General features: G+C 38.4%; 1 protein-coding gene across 6 annotated transcripts in view; it reads left to right on the top strand.

Moving 5' to 3' along the window:
• LOC125236104 (homeotic protein antennapedia) overlaps positions 1-24,258 on the top strand; it is a 253,715-nt gene extending 229,457 nt beyond the window's left edge. For all 6 annotated transcript variants that reach the window (XM_048142831.1, XM_048142827.1, XM_048142817.1 and 3 more), the window contains 2 exons: positions 618-1,447; positions 21,636-24,258. In XM_048142831.1, the coding sequence (XP_047998788.1) occupies positions 805-1,447; positions 21,636-21,886 (894 nt within the window). In that variant the 5' untranslated portion in view covers positions 618-804 and the 3' untranslated portion in view covers positions 21,887-24,258. The remainder of the gene's footprint in view (positions 1-617; positions 1,448-21,635) is intronic.
• Positions 24,259-24,561: the final 303 nt, after the last annotated feature.

Below are 24,561 nucleotides of genomic sequence, written 5' to 3'. Positions count from 1 at the left end.
CTACTTGGTAAATTCTGGTAGCTGTCACATAAAGCACGTACACAATAAATTTTGTACTTAAAAACCTGTTGGACCAGATCCCACGATAACGCCGAGGTTATGGCGACTCTAGCCTCGCTACAGAAATTAACGTCCGGGTAAAGTTATGTCGTCGGGCCAAACGTGGCTGTCACTCATGCTCCATCAACTGCTGGGAAATGTCGAGGCTATGACGGCGGGTCAGCCACATGTATGAGACGTGACACTATGTCATATCCCTGTCTCATTTTCGGAGACGGTGTTCCGTCAGTCAGACAAAGACGGACTTCGAACTTGACTCGCGTTTCTAAGAATGTGCCGCTTAGTTATCTGCGGTAAACGGGGGCCCGTATCAGACAGGTTGTCGCTAATAGGCGTTTTACTTGGAACATATGAGGTTTTATGTCTTCGTGTGTGTCCCAGCTTTAGGACACGTGTCAGTCTGTGTCTGCCGTCAGGCGGCGGAGTGTTGACTCTGGCACATGTAGTCGCGAGCTCGCCAAAGCAAACAATCGATCGAGAATCGGCTCTCGATACCTGACCATTGGAAAAATAATTTAATAATAGATCGACTAAGTGCGTTAACCTTTCCTTTCCAGATTCGCCGAGGATCCGATGAGGAGACACCGTCCGCCGCGTGAGCCGCAAGTGAGATCGATCGTGCCCGTGTAGTGAATGGAATCCGAAGTGTTTTTGTGGTGATCGAACGGTGATAGTGTCGGCCCGGGTGGCCGAGAATCTGCAACGGAAGATACGGACGTGAGCCGCGCGGGCTGCGGGCCCGCGATGAGCGCCAACAGCTGCGATAACATGGCATACTTCTCCAACGCATACATGCCGGATATGCGGAACGGCGGCCATGAGCACCAGCAGGCGCACGCGCACTACGGCGCGGTGCCGCAGCAGGGGCACGAGATGGACGGCTGCGACCAGCAGCTACGGCCAGCCCAGCACCACTACCCGGCCCAACCGGCGCCGGGGATGCCCTACCCTAGATTTCCACCTTACGACCGGTTGGGTTACTATCCTCAAATGGAGCAAAACGGCTACCGACCGGACAGTCCGTCCCAGATGGGGCACATGGGTCCCAAGGACGGGTACGGGCCGAACGGTCACCAAGCGACGCCGGCGTACACGTCCTGTAAGCTGCAAGCGGCGGCGGCGCCGGCGGGCGTGCCGGGCAGCCCGCCGCTGGAGCAGGCGCAGCAGATGCCCCACCACATGCACTCGCAGCAGCACATGGTGCAGCACGCGGTGCCGCACCAGCAGCACCTCATGTACCCCGTGGACGACATGCAGCACCAGACGCAGATGCCGCCCATGCACCAGCAGCCCATGCATGCGCAGCAGCCTCCCCCCCAGCAGCCCCCGCCTAACACCAACGCATCGCTGCCTAGTCCACTCTACCCCTGGATGAGAAGTCAATTTGGTAAGTTCACTACCAATTTTTTATACTTACCTACCATTAGATAGTATTTGCCATTTCTTGTGCAAAAGCACACATCAATTACTAAATAGAATAGTTCGATACAAAAAAAGTGCTAGAGAACTTGATATATTATTTAGACATAGGTATCCAAAGATTTTAATTTTTTTTTTGGAAAGCAAACAGAAATAAACGAGCAGGAGACAATGTTTCAAACACACAGTAAAACGTTCGCTTATTTCCTAAACAGCTCTCACTAAAAACATTTAAGTATAATGGAACTATTACTACACTTACTAAACTTAGGGTAACTAATTACTAACATTATGTTAAACTTTTACAAGAAGAAACAAAGAACTAACTACAACTATGCAAAATACATGTAATAAAGTGTTAAATGCAATAAAGTGTGCCTATCTTAGAGAGTAGAGTCGATAATGTAGATTATATTATGCATGATGTCTTATTATCTTTGGATATCAACGTATTATGTATATGCGTCTTAACTAACTAGTAACTACGAAATGCTACGCCACTCGTAGCACACCTTACTAAACAGTTGTAGCAAAAGATACCTGCCTATAATCTGGCTGTCAGATTGTAGAGAGCTAAGGTGTAATTTCGAAAATTACTGCATCGTTTTCCGTTAACATTTCGTAACTGCGGCAAATGACAGATAACCGATAGGATTTCGTAATTATGATTCATGGTTTTGAACTAATAAAATTAGATATCACATTCCCAGAATTGCAGCGGCAGGTGTCTGCAAAAAGTTTAAAAGTAAAAGCGGATTCCGGTGGCGTTTAATACAATTAGTTTCTGCAAGTTTGCACAATGTAGGGTTAGCAAAAACGTTTCGCAAGTCGGGAGACAAATTTCGCTCGCATTGATGTGAAACAATAAGTGCCAGAAACAATGCCGGTTCCGGGATTATGTTTTATGGGTCGAAGTGGTATTCAAAAGGAATTTCACTTTTCATGAAATTTACAACTCTGGAGTACAATGGCTCACCTTCTGTTTAGCCACCGATCGAACAATGAGCCGAGGTACGCCGTCTCCTACTGTTTTTGAATTTGTCTGAGAACTGATTTATGGTGGCTCGCCTGATTTAGGGATTCTATTGTAATTGGCGAGGTCATTCAAATTGCGCTGGAGGAGTTGCTAGTTCTCGAGCGTAGTTGCGCCGCGGTATTTCGAAGTGCCGGGAACTATTTTGCAGTGCTCAAGTAGTTTAAATTATTCTTACGTTGTTGTCTTGTTGTGTCTACTTAATTTTTATATACTTGTAGATTTTTTGAGTGCAATAGTGCCTGAACTATATAAGGATAGTTAGTGTAAAGTGCAAAGAAAAGAGGTGCGTACATTAGTGTTAGGAACAGCTAATACGTGCTTGTAACAACTTTCAAGTTGCTGGTGCCCATATGCATGGAGACTGTTTACCATCAGGCGGACCGTATGTTTGCCACCGACGTAGTAGTGTTTAAAAAGTTATCATAAGTAGTATAGTATGAATTTTCTGAGATGAATTTTTCGCTTTAGCCGTAATCTGTTAAACAAAGGCCTTTGTGTCTATTGTTCACGGCGGCTAGCTCCCGTTTAAACGGCACGTGCTATAGTCTCAGTGTAGTTAAAAAGCAACTATCATGATAGTAATAAGGTTCAAATCCATAAAAAGCCCTTTCGGAGATAACACGTTTTGTCATCTTCAAAAAAAGTTACCTGCATACTGCAAACTGTTTAATAAATTTGAACCTTATCGCTATCATGATAGTTGCTTTTTAACTACACTGAGACTTAGCACGTGCTGTGGAAACGGGAGCTAGCCGCCGTGAATAATAGAAACAAAGGCCTTTGTTTAACAGATTACGGCAAAAGCGTTTCGCGTTCATCTCAGAAAATTCATACTATAATTATTTATTGAACTAATGTCTTAGAAACTAATCTCTCACTTGGTGGCTGCGCTACATTGTCTCAATGTTTTGATCACGGTAGATTAATTTCAAATGACAATTATCTCTTGGACATACAATAGATATTTAATTAATGTTGACGCATAAATTTAATTATAGTTTGACAGTGTTGCTATCCCTACTTCAGGGCAATCTACGCCAACTACGAAGTTCTGTCTGGACCCGTGTCACTGAATACGTATCTACCCTGTATAGTTTATCTATCGGTCGATATCGTCCAAATATATCTATGTATGTACATATAGAAATGTGTGGGAATAATTTGCATCTATTATAATAACATTATCGAAGGTGACGAATGTAAATGAGAAGACCTTCATACGGACTAAGGCAGGTACAGCGGGGCAAATCTCGACTGGGGGACAATTGTAACTAATCCATTTTTTCCATTATTCAGCAGTTCTCGAAAAGTTTGTACAAAAATTAAGAAAAAAGTTAAATTTGTTATTTTTATTCCTTTGTTATTCCTTGTTATTTGGTCATTAAGGCTCTCTAGTATCTATATTTTCTTAATTATAACAATTATCCTGTATATATCTTACGAAAGTCGACTTATATCACTAAATGTTGGTAACAAAATAGAATCAATTAAAATTTGCTGACGTGGCTATGTACAAACTTTTCGAGAACTGCTATATTGAGTTCTACATGTATCCAGTGAACACGCCTACCATATACATATAACCGGTGGACATTCTATTTAATAATGCAAACATTGTAAAACATGGCAAAAATGGACCAGTTACATTTGCCCCCCAGTCAAGTTTTGACCCGCTGTACCTTACATATTTCCCATTGCTACTCAAAGTTGAAAGACAGTAACTCTGGAAGCATCATACTTTTTCCACATGGTGCTTATAATTGACAGAACAAGATTCGAGTTTCTTGTAGTTGTGCGCGAAAGACTCGCCACTACGGTGCTGTTAGGTAAGTACACGGGCAACACAATTGCCAGCAATTCACATACCATTGCCGCGTTTGTTCAATACGCACCAACTAACTATGGAGCAAACGCGGCAATGGATTAGATAAGTCAGTTCTTATTGAGTTAGTTGCAACAGATAGGTAAGGTATTATATTGTGCACAGTGCGTGCTCAGATTATAAGCATTTCAGCCGCTCCAACATATTATACAGCAGTACATTAAGATTATGTTTTCTACTACGCCAAGCATTTTAATTAATATTAAAATTAAATTGAAAGTTCGTTTCTAATGACGAGGCAGTGATAGATTATGATTGTGTGAGTTTGATGTACAGCCATCACGAGAATAGCTCTCAGCATCTGGTGTACATGTTCAGTGACTACTTTGTTGCAACTATTAAGTGGTTGTGATGTAGTTTGTGTCTAGTTTGACATGCCTCGCGGTCCTGAAGGATTGATGGACACGAGTGACGTAGGCTAAATTAGTAGGTTGAATATTTGCTTTAATATCTTTAGGTGACCTAGCGGTAAGAGCGTGTGACTTTCGATCCGGAGGTCGCGGGTTCGAACCCGGCTCGTACCAATGAGTTTTTCTGAACTTATGTGCGAAATGTCATTTGATATTCGCTTTTCGGTGAAGGAAAACATCGTGAGGAAACCGGACTAATTCCAATAAGGCCTATAGTTACCCTTCGGGTTGGAAGGTCAGATGGCAGTCGCTTTCGTAAAAACTAGTGCCTACGCCAAATCTTGGGATTAGTTGTCAAAAGCAGACCCCAGGCTCCCATGAGCCGTGGCAAATGCCGGGATAACGCATGGAGGATGATGATCATCTTTAGATGTTTTACTCTAAATGATTATTCATAAAGAATATTTGGTGGGTGTAAGTAGTGAGAGAGTCAGACTCTTTAAACATTCATACATATACTTACTCCTTTTTCCAAGAGGGGTAGGCAGAGGTCACAGATTTCTATCTGCTAGGATCCTGACAAACCAATTTCTCTTAACTCAAAATAAAACATAATGGATAGAAATGGGAGCATAGTATTACTGAACGTACGGTACGTATTACCTATTTTTTTTTTTTTTTTTACTTTATTAGGTACACCAAACAGATTTCGTACAAAATCTTGATAACATTAAATCTTATGCTAAGTGGCTTAAAACTAGCACGAGATCCAAAACAAGTGTACTCAGCATGTTTTACAATTCAGCGGAAATATTAATACATATTTTAACACTATCTAGTAAGTAAAACTACAATAATCATATAAATGTAGGCAAATGTTGATAATAACATATAAGTATAATGGTAATTCTTAGAAAATGTGTGCAGTAGAGTTAATTACTACTACATGCTTTTGTTTCATAGATGTGGGTCCAAAAAAAAACTACAAATATTTTTTCAGATCGTTTGATCGTTCGAACTAAAGTATCTCCCATCCCACACCAGATAGTTTACGCATGAAAGATGTACTCCACTCAAACTCAAGTCTTAGAACCCAGTAGCACTTACCATCTCTCGTTAGCCATATCCACTTGAAACCATTCGCCCATCTGTCTTCCAAAATCGGTTGCCATCTTAAAAACCCGACCAATGGCAATGCTCTTAAAAATAGATTCGCTGTCTCGCTTGAAGCGGATGAGCAATTTATCATTCCTCTGGTGTATCCTATGGCCATTAATAATGATCCGTGTTTTAGGTATGTTATATGGTTTTTGGATGCATTTTACATGAGATAATGGATTATTTTGCTGACGCGAAATAGCCAATAGTTTTGATCGAGTTTTTGGGTGGTGTAAATCTTAGGCATTCCAATAACCCGAAAGGGTAACTAGGCCTTAGTTACCCTTCGGGTTAGAAGGTCAGATGCAAGTCGCTTTCGTAAAACTAGTGCCTCAGCCAAATCTTGGGATTCGTTGTCAAAGCGGACCCCAGGCTCCCATGAGCCGTGGCAAATTCCGGGATAACGCAAGGAGGATGATGATGTAAATCTTAGGCATCTATCAAAAAATACTACTGCCTCTTTTAATACCTACCTACTTACCACTTCTGTGGCAAACAAGCATACAGCCCAATCAACGTGGCCCATAAATGACCCAGACAACTCCTGGAACTTTTTGTTACATCATGCGCGTTGCCGACCAGGTTTTTACACAACCTTTAAAAATATTGAGTTAGTAAAAATTGTTTTTGGAAACTGGAATTATCTTTATAATTTATCAATAATAATTGGGCTAAATATCTGATTAAACTCAGACACAAAGATAATTTATATCATTCCATTTCTCATTTCTTACCAAACAAATGACGTATACCCTGCCCAACGGTACAGAAAGATAGACTCACCTAGTCCGAGGTAGGCCGCGATAAGTCCGCGAATCGAGGTGGAAATGGAAATATAATGGCCCCCCACCCGCCCCCCTTAGGTCGCGTCACACAATGGGGAACAGACGACTTGTTACATTTCATTGTACAGTTATCAGCCTCCAAGCCTTTGTGAACAACCGATGATTGAATGTGAGAATTTGTTTTGGAGCCTGCTCCTGATTTCCCCCGTTTGCGCTGAAAGAGGCTGAATAGAGGGCGTATGTATAGCCGTATTTATTATGGCGGTCGGATTGTTTCTAATACGATTTTCGGGGCTTTTTGTTATGGCAGAAGCCCTTGGACCGCCATTTAACAATGCCATAGATTTTCTTCCTATTCATTTTAAATAATGAAATAAGATTAGAGTAATCAAATTCATAATATGACATCAAAAACCTCGGTTTAGTCAGAAACTAAGCTAATCAAACTAAGGCAACACAAGAAAAGATACTTAATTATTACCTACAAACCCTCTAAAGTTAGTACTAAACTAACATAATGGCCAATTGCCCAGTTTGGTTCCTATGTACTTGGCCATCTTGGTAAAATAAAGTGTTTAATGAAATGTAACTAGTATCCTGTTAGGATTTCGCCTAATTCCCAAGACTTTAAGATACTTTACTACAAACACCCTCATTCTTATCAAAACAATTCAATCTTGCGTACAAAATGAAAAAATCTGCCCCCTGATCGATTATGTAACAATGTGGATAAATGGCTAAATGCACCGTTAGATTGGTCCCGCCTTTTGTGCCTCGCATCAATGTCGTCTGCCATTCTTCCCTAACTTGATTCTTCCTGAAATAAGAATTCTAGATTGGTTTGGCGCGATTTTTCTCGATTTTCCCGGATATAGCCTGTCATGGATGTGCTTTGTGCTCTTTTGAGTCTTTCGACTCGAATAAATAACGACTAACTGTATGAAACTAAAACACGAAATCATAAAATGCTTAATAAGTTTATGTGACAATCAAAATAATTTGGACGAAACCGACTTCGAAAGCGACATTGTTTAAAAATATGGAATTAGCCTACAATTTTGTCCAGTATTTATTTGCTATCCTTAATGCAGATAGTTATCTTAGAATCGTAAAAATGTGTCATTATAAAATAATTATCTAATCCAGTCCCCATTGAAATACATTATTACTTATCCGCAAACAACGTCATCTTAGATTACGCATTAATTCGTCGCTCTTACGAAATCTGCCCCAAGAAAAGAAACCCCAAATGTTTATTTATTCAGACTAAGAAAGCGATTTCCCCCTGTATTTACATGTGCTATTATTTGCATAAACTTTTTTGGAGGGGACTGAAGTATAAAAATATATTTCTAATTCTGTGCGGTACCGAGTTTCCGGTTTGGTAGTACGCGTGACTTTGACGGATGGCATTTTTGTCCTTTGATATTTTTACGGTAACGCGGGAAAGGGAATTTTCATATTTCATATTTATTTCATATTTATTTATTCCAATCAATTGGCACTGACAGATTAACCTTACGTGCTAATTGGCATTATATATTACTTAGTGTCTAACATGCATTAATGACTATTAATAAGTTACAAATGATACATCAATAATTAATTAACAATATCAAATTTAAATACAATTAAAATATACCAAATAAATATTAAAACAATGTCATAATGTACAATTAGAATTCAATAATAATTTAATAAATAATAGGCTATGTATAATATTATTTCTCTAATAAATTTCCTAAAGGATGGAGCTGGTGGTAACAATTTTCTCAATGTAACGACATGATGCGGCTAGGAACTTGGTCTCGGTTTTCGAACGCTCGTGTGAGGGACGGCTGAATTTAGATAGCTAGGTGTTTTGTTTGGATTAGGCTCGTCGGGACTGGCTTTAAAATATACATTCCTGTACTGTACCTATCTACCTGCTGGTTTTGTGTTAGTAAAAATAGCAAAGGTAGTTTTAGGCTCCTCAAAAATGCCGAAATCGAATACCTTGTGGCTGCACCTAACATCGTCGGCGACACTAAAGCCCATCGTCTCCGTTGGCTCTTCCACGTTTTAAGAATGGAGGATGATCGTGGCGCGAAAAGGGCATACCTTGGTTTCTCAGTAGGACGGAGGCCAAGTGGACGACCTAGATATCGTTGGGTTGATGCCGTTGAAGCGGATCTGCACGATCTTCAAGCAGAAAACTGGAGGGACGTCGCTAAGGATCGAAATAACTGGCGTGCACTCGTGTCGGAGGCCAAGACTCATTTTGGGTCGGTGCGCCAATAAGTATGTAGTAGTAAAAACAGCAAAAGATTAAAAACCCAAAAGTGTTTTTTTGGTTTTTCTAGCCTTTTTTAGGCTGATATGGAATTTGATTTATCCGTCTTCCACGGATCTGATTAATTTAGAGGCATTTTTTCAAAGTTTCGTCTCATAAAGTAAACTCTTTGAGTGCGAAGTGTGGCGTACGCTAACTTTACTAACTTTAAAGTTCCGCTACTCTCGCATAGATGGCGCTAAAGCAAATAAGACCTCCACTGCTTAGTATCCAGGGATAAGTGAATATCATGTAAATATTCATATAATTAGCCTTTTTTGCAACGCTATGCAATTTGTAAACATGCAATTTAAACCACATTAGTCGTCTACAATTTTCATAAAAAGCGATATTCTTATGTGGAGACAAAAAACTAGATTATACATGCCAAGTGTAGTAACTAGTGGGATAAAAAAAATTGGGAGCTTATTAAAAAACCATTACGATCTTATAATTATCTACGCACACCCACGTCCGTATCCACCAACCCCATTAATACATGTCGACTCACACAGGCTCACGTCATACGAGATGTTACTCACACATTGACGTGCTGTAGTTTTGACTGTGGTTGTGATTAGAGTTGCCAGTTTAATGAAAATAATGAAGATTAACATTTTGATGGTAATATTATATAAATTATATTTATTACCTATACGAATGTGTAAGGTATACAGCGGAGCAAATCTCGACTGGGGGCAATTGTAACTAGTCAATTTTTTTCCATTATTACAATATGATGTTGAGTTCTACATGTATCCACCTAACACGCCTACCCTACCATATATGTATACCCGTTGGACACTGTATTTAATAATGCAAACATTGTAAAACATGAAAAATTTGACCAGTTACATTTGCCCCCCAGTCGAGATTTGTCCCGCTGTACCTTATTCTTTTATTAATTTTATACGTTTAAGGCAATATTTAAGGCCCTGCCACTAAGTAAAGTAATAAAATTAGGACCCTTACTGTCAAATGCAAAATGGCCGGGCTGAAAGTGCCTTTAGATCATTTACTTTTGGAGAAACATCTACTTTCATTTATACATTTTTTACATTGTTTAGCTAGTTGTGAAAACGTCTGGTTTTCCACAGAGACGGGTCCATGTGCAGTGTGCTCACTATACCTATAGGTACCTGTTATAGTCGTACGTTATACATATTATGTGCTCGTCTTGCAAAGAATTGTCGTGAACGTCGCCAGTAGTACACTCTAGACGCGTCACATTTCATTTCCACTGGCTTAAATCCTTCATTTCCCAACTAACTTTTCCCTCACAAGTTGCTCCTTGACTTTGGACCTCTAAATTTCCCCCGTTACTTGTAAACTTCAACCTGATTAACTGGCAACATTTCCTATCTTCAAAACTAAGTAGGAGTTAGTCGATTAACAAGCGACTTCCAATTTCAGCCGTGGTACCTACCCAATAAAGTTCAAAGTTTAAGTGATTGATTAGTGTTCTGAAAGCTCTTTCGTTCTTGTTATAGATTAACGAAAAGTAGTCGTCTCTTTTCGTCTCGCTTTTCTTGTCCCTGTCTAGCCCGAGGTGAGGTCTTGGCGGACATTAATTAAAGCCCGGGATAGGACGCCAATCAAAGTTTGACCGCCACTAAGCCGCCGAAGCCGAACTTATTATGTGGTATTAAAATTCCATTTTCAAACTCATACCATTTCAAATTGAAATAGATAATGGCCGAGCAAATCGGCTCTGACGCACGCGAGCATTTCTACTTAACAATTTACGTCAAAGCAAATTAGTGTAATAGAAAAATTGGAATCTATTATCACATGAAACTCATTAATGTGATATTAGCCGGGTATCATTAGGCGGGTATAAAAAGCGAGGCATCCGTGCACATGTGCTGTGAGACGGTGGCACATAAATCATAAATGTATCTTTATACTTATAGGCGCGTCGATAGAGAGCGGAAAAAAGGCCCCCCCTCCCGTTTCCTGCTCGGTATCACACATGACCGGGCTGTCTATCTGCCAGACCCGTGTCAAATATTCTCTGGAGCGGAGTCCGCCCCCGGCCGGGGCAGGGGCGCCCCCTGGGGCACGCTGTCCCGCGGCGAGGCTCATCTTGGAGCCCTAATGCGCTCTGAGCTGAGCATTACGCTGAGATGAATTTTTAGGCACCTCTCTGGCTTGTTTATCTTGCCGCGATCTAGTTTTAATAAGATATGGTTTCAGCGTTGTAGAGATAGCTTATCTTATCACAGTGATAAGGAAAATAATTCGCTTTTTGGTACAAAAGGTCCTACTGTCTCCAAGCAATGAATTTGCTATGTCGATGTCTAAAATGAATCAAATCTCATAATTTCTTCTTAGAGATTTGTAATAAAATCGCTTTGATTATATATTAAATATCAATTTACATAGCTTTTTAATAAAGAATGAGCTGAAGGCGCCTGTATGGATAGCTTCGTCTCGAGCAATTTTGATTGAATATTTTCTTTTTCATTAAGATTTTCACTTTCATGGCTGGCGTTGAAAAATCGCTCTCGCCGGCACCTTTCATAACTTTTCACTTCGTGATCCGACGCAATTACTCACTTTCCATCGCCTTCTCAAATAAAATATTCATTCGTGCTTTTCCTGCAAATTATAGTAATGGTCGAACAAAACTGGTAATTAGGCTAGCCGCCCACCTCCGCACGGGGAGGTTCATTTCTGTAAGAGCCTGGATGATTCGGTTTAGTTTTTTCGTTGATTAGTTGATGCCTTATGAATTATGGATTTCATTTAGGTAATGGGAATTTGAAATTTAGGCGGCCTGCTCTATCGCAATTGGATCATTTTAATGTGGCGATGTTATCGTGTCCCTACTTTATAATTGGTTACTGTTGGGTAGAAACACGACGCTTTAACTCTTTATAGCACAGGAGCCAATTCACTTTACGACGGATTGCTCCATACGCTCGCTAACTACGTCTTAATTGGGATAAAAGAGAAAAATAGGCACATTCCTTAAATGCCAGCTCTAGCAACTTGCGAACGTTGGTGTTCACAGTAGGCCCCCTGATTCTAACTAGACCGGTTATCCCATTCTATCATAGTGTGAATTGAACAATTCGCGCAGCTCCCGCGGCAGGCTGTTGTGATCGTTGTTTAGCCGAGGCGAGGCGCCGACAGCGCGGGCGGAGCTCACACAAAGCTCGGCCTAACAAAGACGTCACCGGCCGTGCCAACGACGTCGAGTTATGGCACCCATTGTTACCGACAATGCCCAACAAACGAGTTTGTATAAGCTATTAGGTACGCGCATTAATATATATTTTTTGTTCGCCCGAAAATTTAGCATTCCATTACGAGGGAGAAATGAAACGCCCGCCGCATGAATTATATTAAAATATATTTGAATATTTCATTTGACACCTTTTTTGCGGGTGGAATTTGGTTCAATCCCAAACCGGGACCGCGTAATTTTTGGCGTATACCGACGGAATTTGCTGAATAACATTCCATTTCGTAACGCGCCGCGAATCAGTGCCGACAGCCGAGAATGATGTCTTTGTGTTGTGTGACATCGTATAAATTATTTTTCAGCGCGGTGGAATATGAAAGGGGAATGGAAAAATATTACCTAAATGCTAATGTTACATTAGCAACGTATCAAAATACATTTCTAAATGATATTCACGTTAACCAGAAGAAAAGTAGCCCAATGTACAAAAATAAATTCATAAAGCAGGAAACAATTGTCTTATTTTTTTTAATGTCAGTGTAACTGTTTATTAGAATCTATAAGACATACGTTAGACCATTATTCGAATCTCCGTTCCAGGAATCCATATTTTCGAAATAACACTAATGTTCACCTACGTATTAGAATTGTATAAACTAGTAAGAATGTTAACCTATGTTCTATTTACACGTATATAAAATTGATATTTTAAAGTCATTAGTCGTTAACAGTGCATAGAATCAGGGGCCAGCCCACTATTGTGGCAGTCGCGGCCATATTTGCATTTTTTTCATTTCCGACAAAATAAATTAATAATCCCACCTACTGCGATGTAAGAACGATTAACTTAATTTCTTATGTTTTGAACAAAAAATAATATTTTTAGTTACTGTTTTAACTAGACCATCTGCTAAATATGAGTTGGGGCTAAGAGCTCAAATGTAACAAAATTAAAGATTAATCAAAGAAATATGTCTACAATTCGAATGCAAGTCATACTATATCTTTTCTAAATCAAGTTACAAAAAACTCCACTTTATTTTAGCTTACCCAATTATCAATGTCATTTAGAAGATGAATTGCAGTAATTACATAAGTATTAAAATGTCATATCATATTTTAAAAAGATACCATTTTTATATACACAAGTAATTCAAGTTACCAGTCGGTCTACACTACATTAATTTATCACGTAACGCGACAGTAGATGTTGTTGCCTGTTTACTCCAAAATCTACCTTAGTTCTACAGAATATAAGTTACACGACCAAATTTAGGCGTTTTTTTCTTCATTACTCATGTAAGGGTAATTATAATTATAGTATTGCGTGTTTTGTCCATCGTATTTGGGCATAGATGTTATCACGAAGTTCACAAATTGTTTTCATAGGGTTGCCAGCGTGTGTACTTTGGCACGTACTGCTTGCTTACTCCGATTGTTTTGAAGTCTAATGCTTTATTACCATTCATTTATAATGTTATTTTGATACAGGACATCATTTACAATGGTGTATTTCGGTTGAAAAGGAGAAATTAATTCGCTCTGGTCCAACGACGGGATTAAATTGCTATGACCTTAAAAGTAAAGCAATCAGGCTGTATCGAGCGTGTATTTTAGGGATCCTTCGAATAAATAACTGACGATCGTAACGAGCATATCAAATATGACATCTTATTTATTTTTATGCTGATTTGTTCACATACTACGAGTATAATTAAGAAATATTGACGGATATGCAAATGAATTAGCAATTTAAACTATTCCACTTCAAGGTAATATGGGACTTTAAAATCGTTATCACAATTTTACGCTAGCACCCAACCTAGAAAACCTAAGGTCTAACCACAGAATATATAATAGTACAAGTACAGAAGGCTCACTGCTTTGATATTCACGAAATGCCGCCTTTTTAAATGCCTACAAAATTCTAACAAAGAAACGAGCCGCACGTGCGCAGCGTCGTACGATAGGGTTGCCTATGGATTAAAACGAATTAATATCAGATAAAATGTTACACTATTATAGTCAAGTTTTGGGTACTCTATAGGTATAAATACAGTATTTATATATTTTTGTTACTACCAACATGCACAAGCCTTATTGAACCATTCCGTGGAACATAATCAATAGTAGATATGAGTAAAATTGTCCTATTTTATTCATGATGTCTATTCAACTAAGCATTATTAGTCATTCCACATGCTTACATCGCATATGAACCTTAAAAAAAACTCGCGACGTAAAGTAACAACAGAAAGTACGAACGTGCGTTCCGTGAGAACGCGCGCCACCCCTGATTAGGCCGCGAACTCGCGGCCGCCAGCATGTACTTGTAGCGCGGCGATAGAATCGCGGAGTGTGCCGCCCCTGGTCTAACCGATCAAGTCTTGTCAATAGCGAACATATTTTAAACAGACATTTATGTGTTTTTGCACGTGTGTATTTATCCTAACCATTACCCGGGAGCTGAAGCGAAGAGAAAGCCTTTTCCCATATAATAATGCATTATCAATTAACCGTATTAACCTCACACGGACCTTCGGCGAACAACGTCGGAAACCAGCAATTTTATTTATGACGTGCAAGCGTTTAAGAGAAATTGCATTAATCTGAATACCCGTTTGATATCATGTACGATGTTGCAATACACTGAGTGGCCACAGAATAGCAAAAGATTGTACTTCTCGACCGCAGTCAAACGAACAAGGACTTACCGCTGTAGTGTGTTAGGTGGGTATTTATAATAGTCTGTGGCTCACGATGTGATGATACCCTCGCGTGGATGTGTATGAAATTGTACGACATGAATTATTGATTGTCGATACCGCTTCAAGCTGTTGCTGTATTTTTTAGTGTTCCTCGGGCGCTGCAACGAATTAAATTAAAAGCTCTTTTCACTTGTCATCCCTTGATGAATTTGGTATTTAGGCTCGCTCGCTACGCGCTCTTTTTACACGGCGGAATTTGTGCTTGAATATGTTCTGCGGTTATGAATTCATAATTTCAAAATAGCTAAAAAAGCAATGGGAAGGTCACGGCACAAAACAACCCGGTTTTTGTATGTCTAAATGAATTGTTTTATGTTGAAATGAGACAAAATATGGTAGGTAGGTAATTAAAATTGAATTGTCTATTCATACTTGGGACATTATAGACGCTTGTAAATATTCGCTATAGAATACAAAGTCGTATCATGCATAGACACCATGGCAGTCATGCCACTATCACACCACTATCATCATATTTTGTCACTGTCAAGTGACAAAATATGATGATAAGTGGTAAAAGCGCAACGCGCGGTCTCATATAAATATAACCACATTGAACTTCAAACCATACTCAATAGTACCCTTTTACGCTAAATCGCATTTCATTCAATGATTTAATCTGTCACCGCCTGACGGATAGCCGCGTGTTATCGAGCCCTTGCCGACCCCTGGCTGAATGCACGCCGTAATCAGTACAAATGTGGCCCCAGATAGTAGCACCCAGACTGCTCAATATTTCTGCGCTATCCAGATAAATGTACTCGACCTCTGGTGGCTGAGAATATTAGTATGTTCTGTTGGATTTGATGATTGTTGCCGAGCTTCCCATGAAGCTTATGTCAAAAAAGAAGCTAAGCTGCTTTAACGTATGTTTCTTAATGATGTAGCAGGTTTACAACGTTTACATGGATATGATAGGATCCTATAAATACTAGTACCAAATAGCATAGGTACTAATAGATGTTAAAATCACTAGCACGAGAATCGTCACCTTAGTCTTCTATCATAATCTTAAGGTCACAAGTCATTAGACGATGTTGTTTAGACCTGTAAATTTAAAATTTCATTAGGACGTTACCGGTAACATTTTTCTCTCATGGAAAATGCTTTAAATAGTTAACAACAGATTAGATTATCTTAAAACTCAACTTCGCATTGTGAACAGAAAATCATCCATAAATAAATCCCCATTATTCCCATAGCTTTCCTCGATTTCCACAACGGGCCCAAAAAACTTCGCGCATTGTTTCCCCGTACAGGAAAGTTCTCGAACGTCCACGGTCGTCGTGAAAGGCCCCCGATTTCCCCCCGGCCCCCGGTCCCCTGTCGGATGATTTATGGGGCCCGACACATGCAGCGCTGCGCCCGGCTGGTAAAGCTGCGATTGCGGCGCAGACGAGCGGCTCAGACGCCGTTGAACGCTTGGTTGATGCATAGCAAAGTGTGGCTTCATGTCACAGGCATGATGTGCACTGAGATGTGTAATGTTCAAATATTCGCTCAAGCTTACGGAGCAGACGATTTAATGAGACTAGGTTGGTTGAATTTGTACCTAGTCCGAGATAGTGATACTTGCTTGTAGTTACGGAATGTTGCACATTAAGCACAGTCTGTTTGTAGTGTTAGTGTATAAAAATGTAAATAATGGCGTACTAGTTCATATGTACGGGAATGAAAATAAGACACGACTTTCACTAATTTGTACTAACTATATTAGATACCCGATTAGTCTTAGCAGTATTTGCAAAAAAGAGCACAAATCTTTTCGCTACTTTTTTGCTATTGCTTAGATCCATAATTATATAGGTACTTAAGTATTTACTATATAGATGGTAGATTGAGAACAAACATAACATTGTCAATGTCGTATGAAGTGAATCATCAAATCATCATCCTCCTCGCGTTGTCTCGGCATTCGCCAGCCATGATCCAGATGATGATGATGAGCCATCATCGGAGTTAGAAGAGCGCGTATGAAGTGATACCTTTACCTAATTCAATTCATAATGCAAGTTAACATTTTCTACGCAATTGGTATGAATGGTACAAGTATATCAGCAAAGATGGTTCACATTAATAATCTAATCTCGGACTAGTCCGAAATAACAAAACGATTTCATGATGCGAATCGCACTACTTCCTTATAAATACAGAGTACAGCTGTGTTTGAAATTAATACGTTAGTAAGAATGTTCATAACTGACATGATTGATATCTGGCACCGTGTCAATTTAAACTGGACCTAAATATACTACTAAAGAGTCCAAAGTTATTGAAACTGATTAATTTTGTTACTATTTTGTGCTAAGAGGGAATAGTGTTTCAAATGCCAGTCAGAACGGTTCAACCGCGCGGGTAAAGGCGCGTTCATAAAAACGCCCGTGTGGATGCTTGATTAAATAATGGTGTAAGAGATTTTGATTAAAATATATAATGGATTTACGGTGCATACTATATTACATATATGTATTGTATGAAAATGTATTTTGTTAAGAATAAAATATATGGTACCTATTTATTAGGTACTACCTATTTATATTTTGTCCCCTTCGAGCTTCGTCAGTTTAGTGATATTTCTAAAATAAACGAATTTTAAGATTTTGTAAACTTGCTTACACTTTAAACTAAAAAAACCGGCCAAGTGCGAGTCGGACTCGCGCACCGAGGGTTCCGTACAAACCTGCAAATTAGATCTAAGTATTTGATATGAATTTCAACTTGATAGCTCTACGCGTTCATGAGGAAAAAAGTAATAAGTTTATATTTATTAAAAAATATATATTTTGTAATGTAACTAAAAATTTAAGGTTTTCGGAATTTTTCCTTTATGTGTGCTATAAAACGTTGCTTCATGCCAAATTTCAAGATTCTAGGTCAACTGGAAGTACCCTTTAGGTTTTGATTCCCTTGCGAGTACTTGCGAGTTTCAAAATATGCAGCTTAAATTGCTGTTTCTTTTGATTGCGTTGACATAGAAGTTTGATTTTGTTACAGCTTAAAGGTATTATAGACCTGAGTATTTGGTATGAATTTCAATTTAATAGCTCTACGCGTTTATGAGGAAATGGGTAGTAAGTTTAAAATTATTAAAAAAAATATATATTATGTGATGTAACTAAAAATTTATGGTTTTCGTAATTTTTCCTTTATCTATGCTATAAGACGTTGCTTCGTACCAAATTTCAAGATTCTGAGTTCACGGGAAGCACCCTGTAGGTTTTGATTCCCTTGCAAGTGTCGAAAATTTGCGGCATAAACGGCTGTATCTTTTGATTGCGTTTGCTTAGAAGTTTGATTTTTTCACAGCTTCAAGGGACAGTAGACCTGAGTAATTGATATAAATTTCAGCTTCATACCTCCACGCGTTCCTGAGAAAAAGGGCCTTGACAGACGGACGGACGGACGGACAGACGGACAACAAAGTGATCCTATAAGGGTTCCGTTTTTTCCTTTTGAGGTACGGAACCCTAAAAAGGAATACACAAGTACATAGGTAGTAAAATATTTGGTTATGTACGTCCTGCTAGTAACTCTGTATGTCCGAATTTTTTTAGTCTCGAAAAAGGACGTTAAAAGTTTTTGTCATTCATTATCTCACCATCTCCACAGTCATCCACCACGAAATCGCGGTTAGAGCAGCTCCAATGTGCCCTCGCCCTTAATGTTCTTATTACACACGGTTTAAATCTGACGCGGGATCATGTTTTATGCATCCACGGCTACCCGTAGTAGCATAATAAAGCTGGGAGCTGAGCGCATTACTTGGCGGTTTCGGTAATGTTTATACATAAAAATATGTATGCAGTGTTCCCCGCTCGGGTGTTGCGTGGGGACTAATGCCGTGTCTTGCGTGGGCGACGGTCGCGCGATGGTCGCGCGACGGCGATGTGACGCATACGAAATCAAATCTTATCGATATGGAAGCTTTGAGACCCGACGGCGACGGTCGCGCGACGATCGCGCGACCGTCGCCCACGCAAGACACGCCGTTAGTGTCCCTGTCTAAGCTCGAGCCAAAATAGCACAAGAAAAGGCCAAACGAAATTTGACCCTATAGGTATATTCAATCTTGTCTATACAGGACCTGTTCACTAATAACGATGAGATGTTTTTGACTTATTTTTATGCATTTGTATTTGGTGATATTCATTCAATAACAAACACTATTCAGACTACTTATACTTTTTGAATAAGTAATTTTTTATGCTTTGAAAAAGTTGCTTTCATTGCTCTCTGAATCTTTCAAGGTATTACTTTCTCTTTTTGACTCAGCAGTGGGATACTCCAATAGGCTCAGGAAAATAAAGTACATATCTAACCTTAACGGCACACTTGGGTAAGATGAAAACATGCTGGAAACCCATTCCCAATAATGCAAATCGACTCACAATGTTGTCCAATCTCAGCTCTGTGAACATACTTACATAAAAAACAGTAAAAACAACATATAAACCCTTAAAACTACAATGCTGCATCCTCGAACGCACGGTACGCGAAGACTTATCAATTTGGCGGCAACAAGTGGCCGATAATTTTGAACCCGCTGCAGCCCGATCCGAGGGAAACGGGACTTTTTGGTTAAATTTACTTAATATGTAAGAATGAGAAAGGCAAAAGGTCAACATTGTTGTAACTGGAAATGTGATATATCTACTGTGACTAGTATTACGTGTTTCTACATATAAGGGATTAGCGTCAGAGGAAATCGGAACCTACTTCTCAAAATGAATCCGTAGATTTCGTGTGTCACTGAATTTAGAAAATGACTATTATTGGAACTTGCAACTAGGGTGTGGTCCTAGTTCTGTTTTGCGATACAAAATTAATTAGGAAAATCAAACCAAAATTGGGAAATCCGGAACTGCTCAGAATGCCCACTTGCCCTGATACTTATCAAAATAAAGTGCGTAAGCTCCATGAAAAGTAGGTTACTAGGTACGTTAAAGACTTTTGAAACGCAAGGTAATGTAATCAAGTTACTATAAAAAAATAGTCGAGAATGACTGTAATCAAAGGCATCATACTCTATGATTCAAAAAATAATATATTATGCAAGCTTCGTGGCCTAAACATGGTACTCGACTGAAAAGCTTTGTATTATATCACGATTGTATAAAATACTAATAAGTAGTCACCTAACTAAAAAGCACTTTTAAATATCCATTTTAGAAGTCTTTGACGCTGTCCAAATTAGTCACTCCTCAAGATATTATTCTTATTGATGAAGGCAAAACATGCAAAAAAGAGATTGCCTCAATCCACTTCGATTCCAAATCAAGACTAATGCGATTCCAGAGAAAGGTCACAATCTGCCCTTACTTATATTGATATATGCGGCGTCATTTGTCACTGCAAGTCTTAACATTTACAAAACGATACGTATATCATCTCATCACGGTTTTTTACTTTTTGTGTACTTTTATTGTCAACATCTGTACTAGAAGATGTTCTGAAAACGTTCTTGTGTCCTATAACTTATGGTACTAGTTTAGTACCTATTGAAATTAATACTGACACATGTTATTAGTAGAATACTTAGGTTTAACTGTACATTTTCTAAGAAGGGCTGTCTCTAAACCCCATATCTGATTCCGCGAAATTTTCATGTCTGTGTTTACATCGAGTTTCGCGTGATATGAAACCACACAAACAGTTAACTTTCGTTTTGCGCCCGAGTTTCAAACTTCACCACTATCCGAGTTTTAATAGCTTGAAGATTTATGCTTCATGTTAAATGCTAAAATTGGGCTAAGAATTTGGTAAAAGTTTGGGTATGTTAATGCTTTTAAATACCAAGTCGCTCTAAGTTGTTGCTCTTGTTTTCTACATATAATAAATTGTGATATAAATAAGTATACTGTCTCAGAAATTAAGTTGCTGTAACTGTTATCCTAAAGCCGTGAATCAAAAATGATGCCTCCATTCAAACTAAATGATTTGATCAGCTAAATTGTAAGTCCTTGCTATTTGGATTGATTCGTTTGTGAATATTGTCTCATTCATCTCGCTGATGTTCTTTTAATACAAATTACAGTTCAGAGAATCTAAACCGTGTATAATAGGCTTTGCATCTTCCTCGAAGAGTAATGATTACAAAACGAAAAAAGGCCCGCGGCGTCTTAAATTATTTTAATTGGCTCCGGTAGCGGATCGCCGCGGCTCCACAAACACGAGGGAGCTGATTTTGTGACGCTTTTTAATACGCACCTCAAATTTAATCCACACCCTACCAGTATCGCATTCAATGCTAACCACTAGCGTAATCAATATAGGCAAAGACTAATTGCAAGGAATACTGATAAACTTCAATGATTGAGAAATATCGCCTTTTGATTCAACTCTACTAATTAGACCTGCCGTACGACCTAATTGTATAAACTTTTGTGCAGTCAATGTCAAAACACGATTAGCAACTTAAACTAGTTCTCAGCGGCGGAGAGAAATATTCGACAAGCAAAAACAATTAACAAATTGATAAGCTCAAAACAATTTTCAATTAACTCCGCCGGGAGTGTTCGCCTTTTACAAATAACCACCATTTATCAGAAATGCCTATGCAGTTTTTAACGTCTGGCGCTCCCAGGGCTGCCGCGCGAATTTTATAAATGAAACCAACTGTTTTCGATTTGAATGTAAATTTCATTTTGTATTAACATGGTACGTTATCTGATTTCAGAAAGGAAGCGGGGACGGCAAACGTACACGCGGTACCAGACGCTAGAGCTGGAGAAGGAGTTCCACTTCAACCGGTACCTGACGCGGAGGAGACGGATCGAGATCGCGCACGCGCTCTGCCTCACGGAGCGCCAGATCAAGATCTGGTTCCAGAACCGGCGAATGAAATGGAAGAAGGAGAACAAGACCAAAGGCGAGCCCGGCTCTGGAGACGAGCCGGACAACATGAGTCCGCCCACCTCGCCGCAGTAGGCTCGCCGCGCGCGGCCCAACCAGATCTCTGTTTCAGATTCCACTAAGGCCATTGAACAGTTGGTTTTCGGTGTCCATTTAGTTGTAACGTCGAATCTTGAGTTTGCATCAACGAGTGACGAATCTGAAACGACCGATCCAACGGCCGCTGTTACTAGAACAGTTTAATTTGTATAAATTGTATGTTGGACTTTTCATGATAATATTACATTATAACTAGCATGTAACTTAGTGACATCGCATAAAGAGTAATGATAGTGTGATGAAGAGATTTTTGCAGTTGTTAAGTATAAATTTATTTATAGAACAATCTCAATACCAATAATTACCAAAAAAGCAGTGTATATGATTAGTAAACTGCATCGATATTATGTGATTATTATACATGGATAATTATCATTTTGGTATTATCTTATCATCCACAGATTGGTTATTTATTGAACTATTTTTTGCAAAGTGCTTGATAGTCTTCGTTATTTATTATTCTAACTGAGACACTCTTAATATAAGTTTCCGAATAGCAAATCTGTCAGAAGCTCTTATAGATTGCTTCGTACCTTCACGACTAGTTAGGTAGAGAAGGTCTTTATTTATTTCTGACATCAAGCAAATTGCAAACAATCTAAATTCTCAAAGTTTTCGCATGATATTGAATCACAAAACCATAAGGACCTCTTATAATTAACCATTGATAAGAAGGCAATTAGTAACGATATTGTTATTATTTAATATATTTGACGTTTATTTCTAATTGCTGTCGAATTGCTATTCTGTAAATACGTACGTAATAATTTTTAAGATTTAAATATTGTACAATTGTTTTAGTGTGAATAATTTTATTGAGATTAATTTGAGACACAACGACTAGTTCATTTTGTTAGCAACAAGCCGAGCGCTGGTTTTGTGAATCTCAGTTCGGTTTACTTTCTTTATACATTCTTTGTAGTTTGGGAAGGCCAGTTACACGTGCAATGTATACGATTTTCGATAACACCATATACGTAATTAACTGATAATAAACGTAATAGGAAATATTATAATTAATGTAAAATGTTACGAGAATGACGTTAATAATTTAGAAAATTCTTATCGAGATTCTCAATATCCTTTGATATAAATCTATTACTCGGACGAAATGAATGTTGTGCCATTCGATGGAGAATTCTAAAAGACATTTCATTGTAGAAAACATCAGGTGCAAATCGCTACTTAATAATTTATTATTAATGAAACAAAAGTTACCTTCAATTTCGTAGGTACAGAGAAAGTGGATATATTTCTTATTTTGAATCTTATTGTGGAATGGGTTGGTACGGATCGTCGTACATTACACAGTATACCAAAGTTAGAGAATAAACTGGTGGGTGTCACGTCCGTAGAGCTAGCGGCTAGGGCTAGGAGTAGCGACCCATATACAAGCGTCGAGAACACCTCACTCTAGTAAAAGGTATTTTTATAAAATCATTGCTTTAAGAAACCGATATACGTAAAGAAAAATATCGAACATTGAATATATTTACTCGTAACGATAGTTTTACGAATATTTTAAAAGGAGAGTGATATACGAGGGGTGAGCTGTTGTCAGGATTCTGGTTATACGTGTTTCGTAATAATGTAAACTATTTGTAAATTGATTTTTCACGTAGGTTGTAACTAGTGAACGTTTTTACTAAGAACCCAGTGAGCCGGTTTCATTTATACATATTTTAATTTTGTGCTGTGTTCGTTAAGTAAATGTAAATTGTAATAATTGTATATTGTCGATATATCCGATATTTATTTATTGATTCACTTAAATTAGTTATCTTTCGTTGACTTCTGTCTTCTCTTGAATCGGGTAAAGTTAGTGCTAGAACTGTCTGGCTAAGGGCGAATTTTGTTGTTTAATTTCGACGTTTGCTCAAAAAAATAATCTTGTGTTTGTGTTGTACAGTTGTTTGTAGTAGTAAGCGTTGTTTTGTCCAGAAAACTTGAAGCTAGAATGTATGTTTTGATGATATTTATACAAAATCTACATCTGTAAGAAATCGAAAGTGCAATCCTAAATCAAGAACAGAAATCCCTAGCCAGATGGAGGTCTCAATGTCGAATTTGTCTTGAAACATTTATTTGATGTAAAATTAGGTTTATTGAGAAAATTTACTATTAAGTTTTGACGTAGGTATACTCAGAACTGTCCTTAAAATTTTGGAAATTGAATCTTCACTTAGAGAAAATCCCTGGTTAAAACGATATTATTTACCTACCAGTTTATGTCTTATTGATTCAAAATTTATGAAATATAACTATAATTAGTAACTTAATAAGGTTAGGTGAGACGATATTGTCATAAATATATAAATACATGAAATTAATAAAGCATAATGATTGTATTACAGAATTTTCATTGACCTTGTTACATTGTGGACCAGCTCTTTATAACTGTAACTTCTCAATGATTATTTAATAAGTATCTGATTGCCCTATCTAAAATAAGAAAATATGTATGTAAATAAGCAAGTATAGTAAACATAATGTAAAACTTCATTGAAAATGTGTTATAATATGTTGAGATTTACTTCTTAGTGAATTTCTCCATACAGATACATCTCTTCATAGTACATATGCTTTTTACAACGCAGTGGGTATTACCTAAGGGTTCGTTATTTGTTTCGCTTGTATCCGCTAATATGTAG

The sequence above is a fragment of the Leguminivora glycinivorella genome, chromosome 2 (genome assembly GCF_023078275.1).
Source record: "Leguminivora glycinivorella isolate SPB_JAAS2020 chromosome 2, LegGlyc_1.1, whole genome shotgun sequence".
Classification (NCBI taxonomy): Eukaryota; Metazoa; Arthropoda; class Insecta; order Lepidoptera; family Tortricidae; genus Leguminivora; species Leguminivora glycinivorella.
Note: the sequence above shows the minus strand (reverse complement) of the source record. Positions and strands in the feature narration are given on the sequence as shown.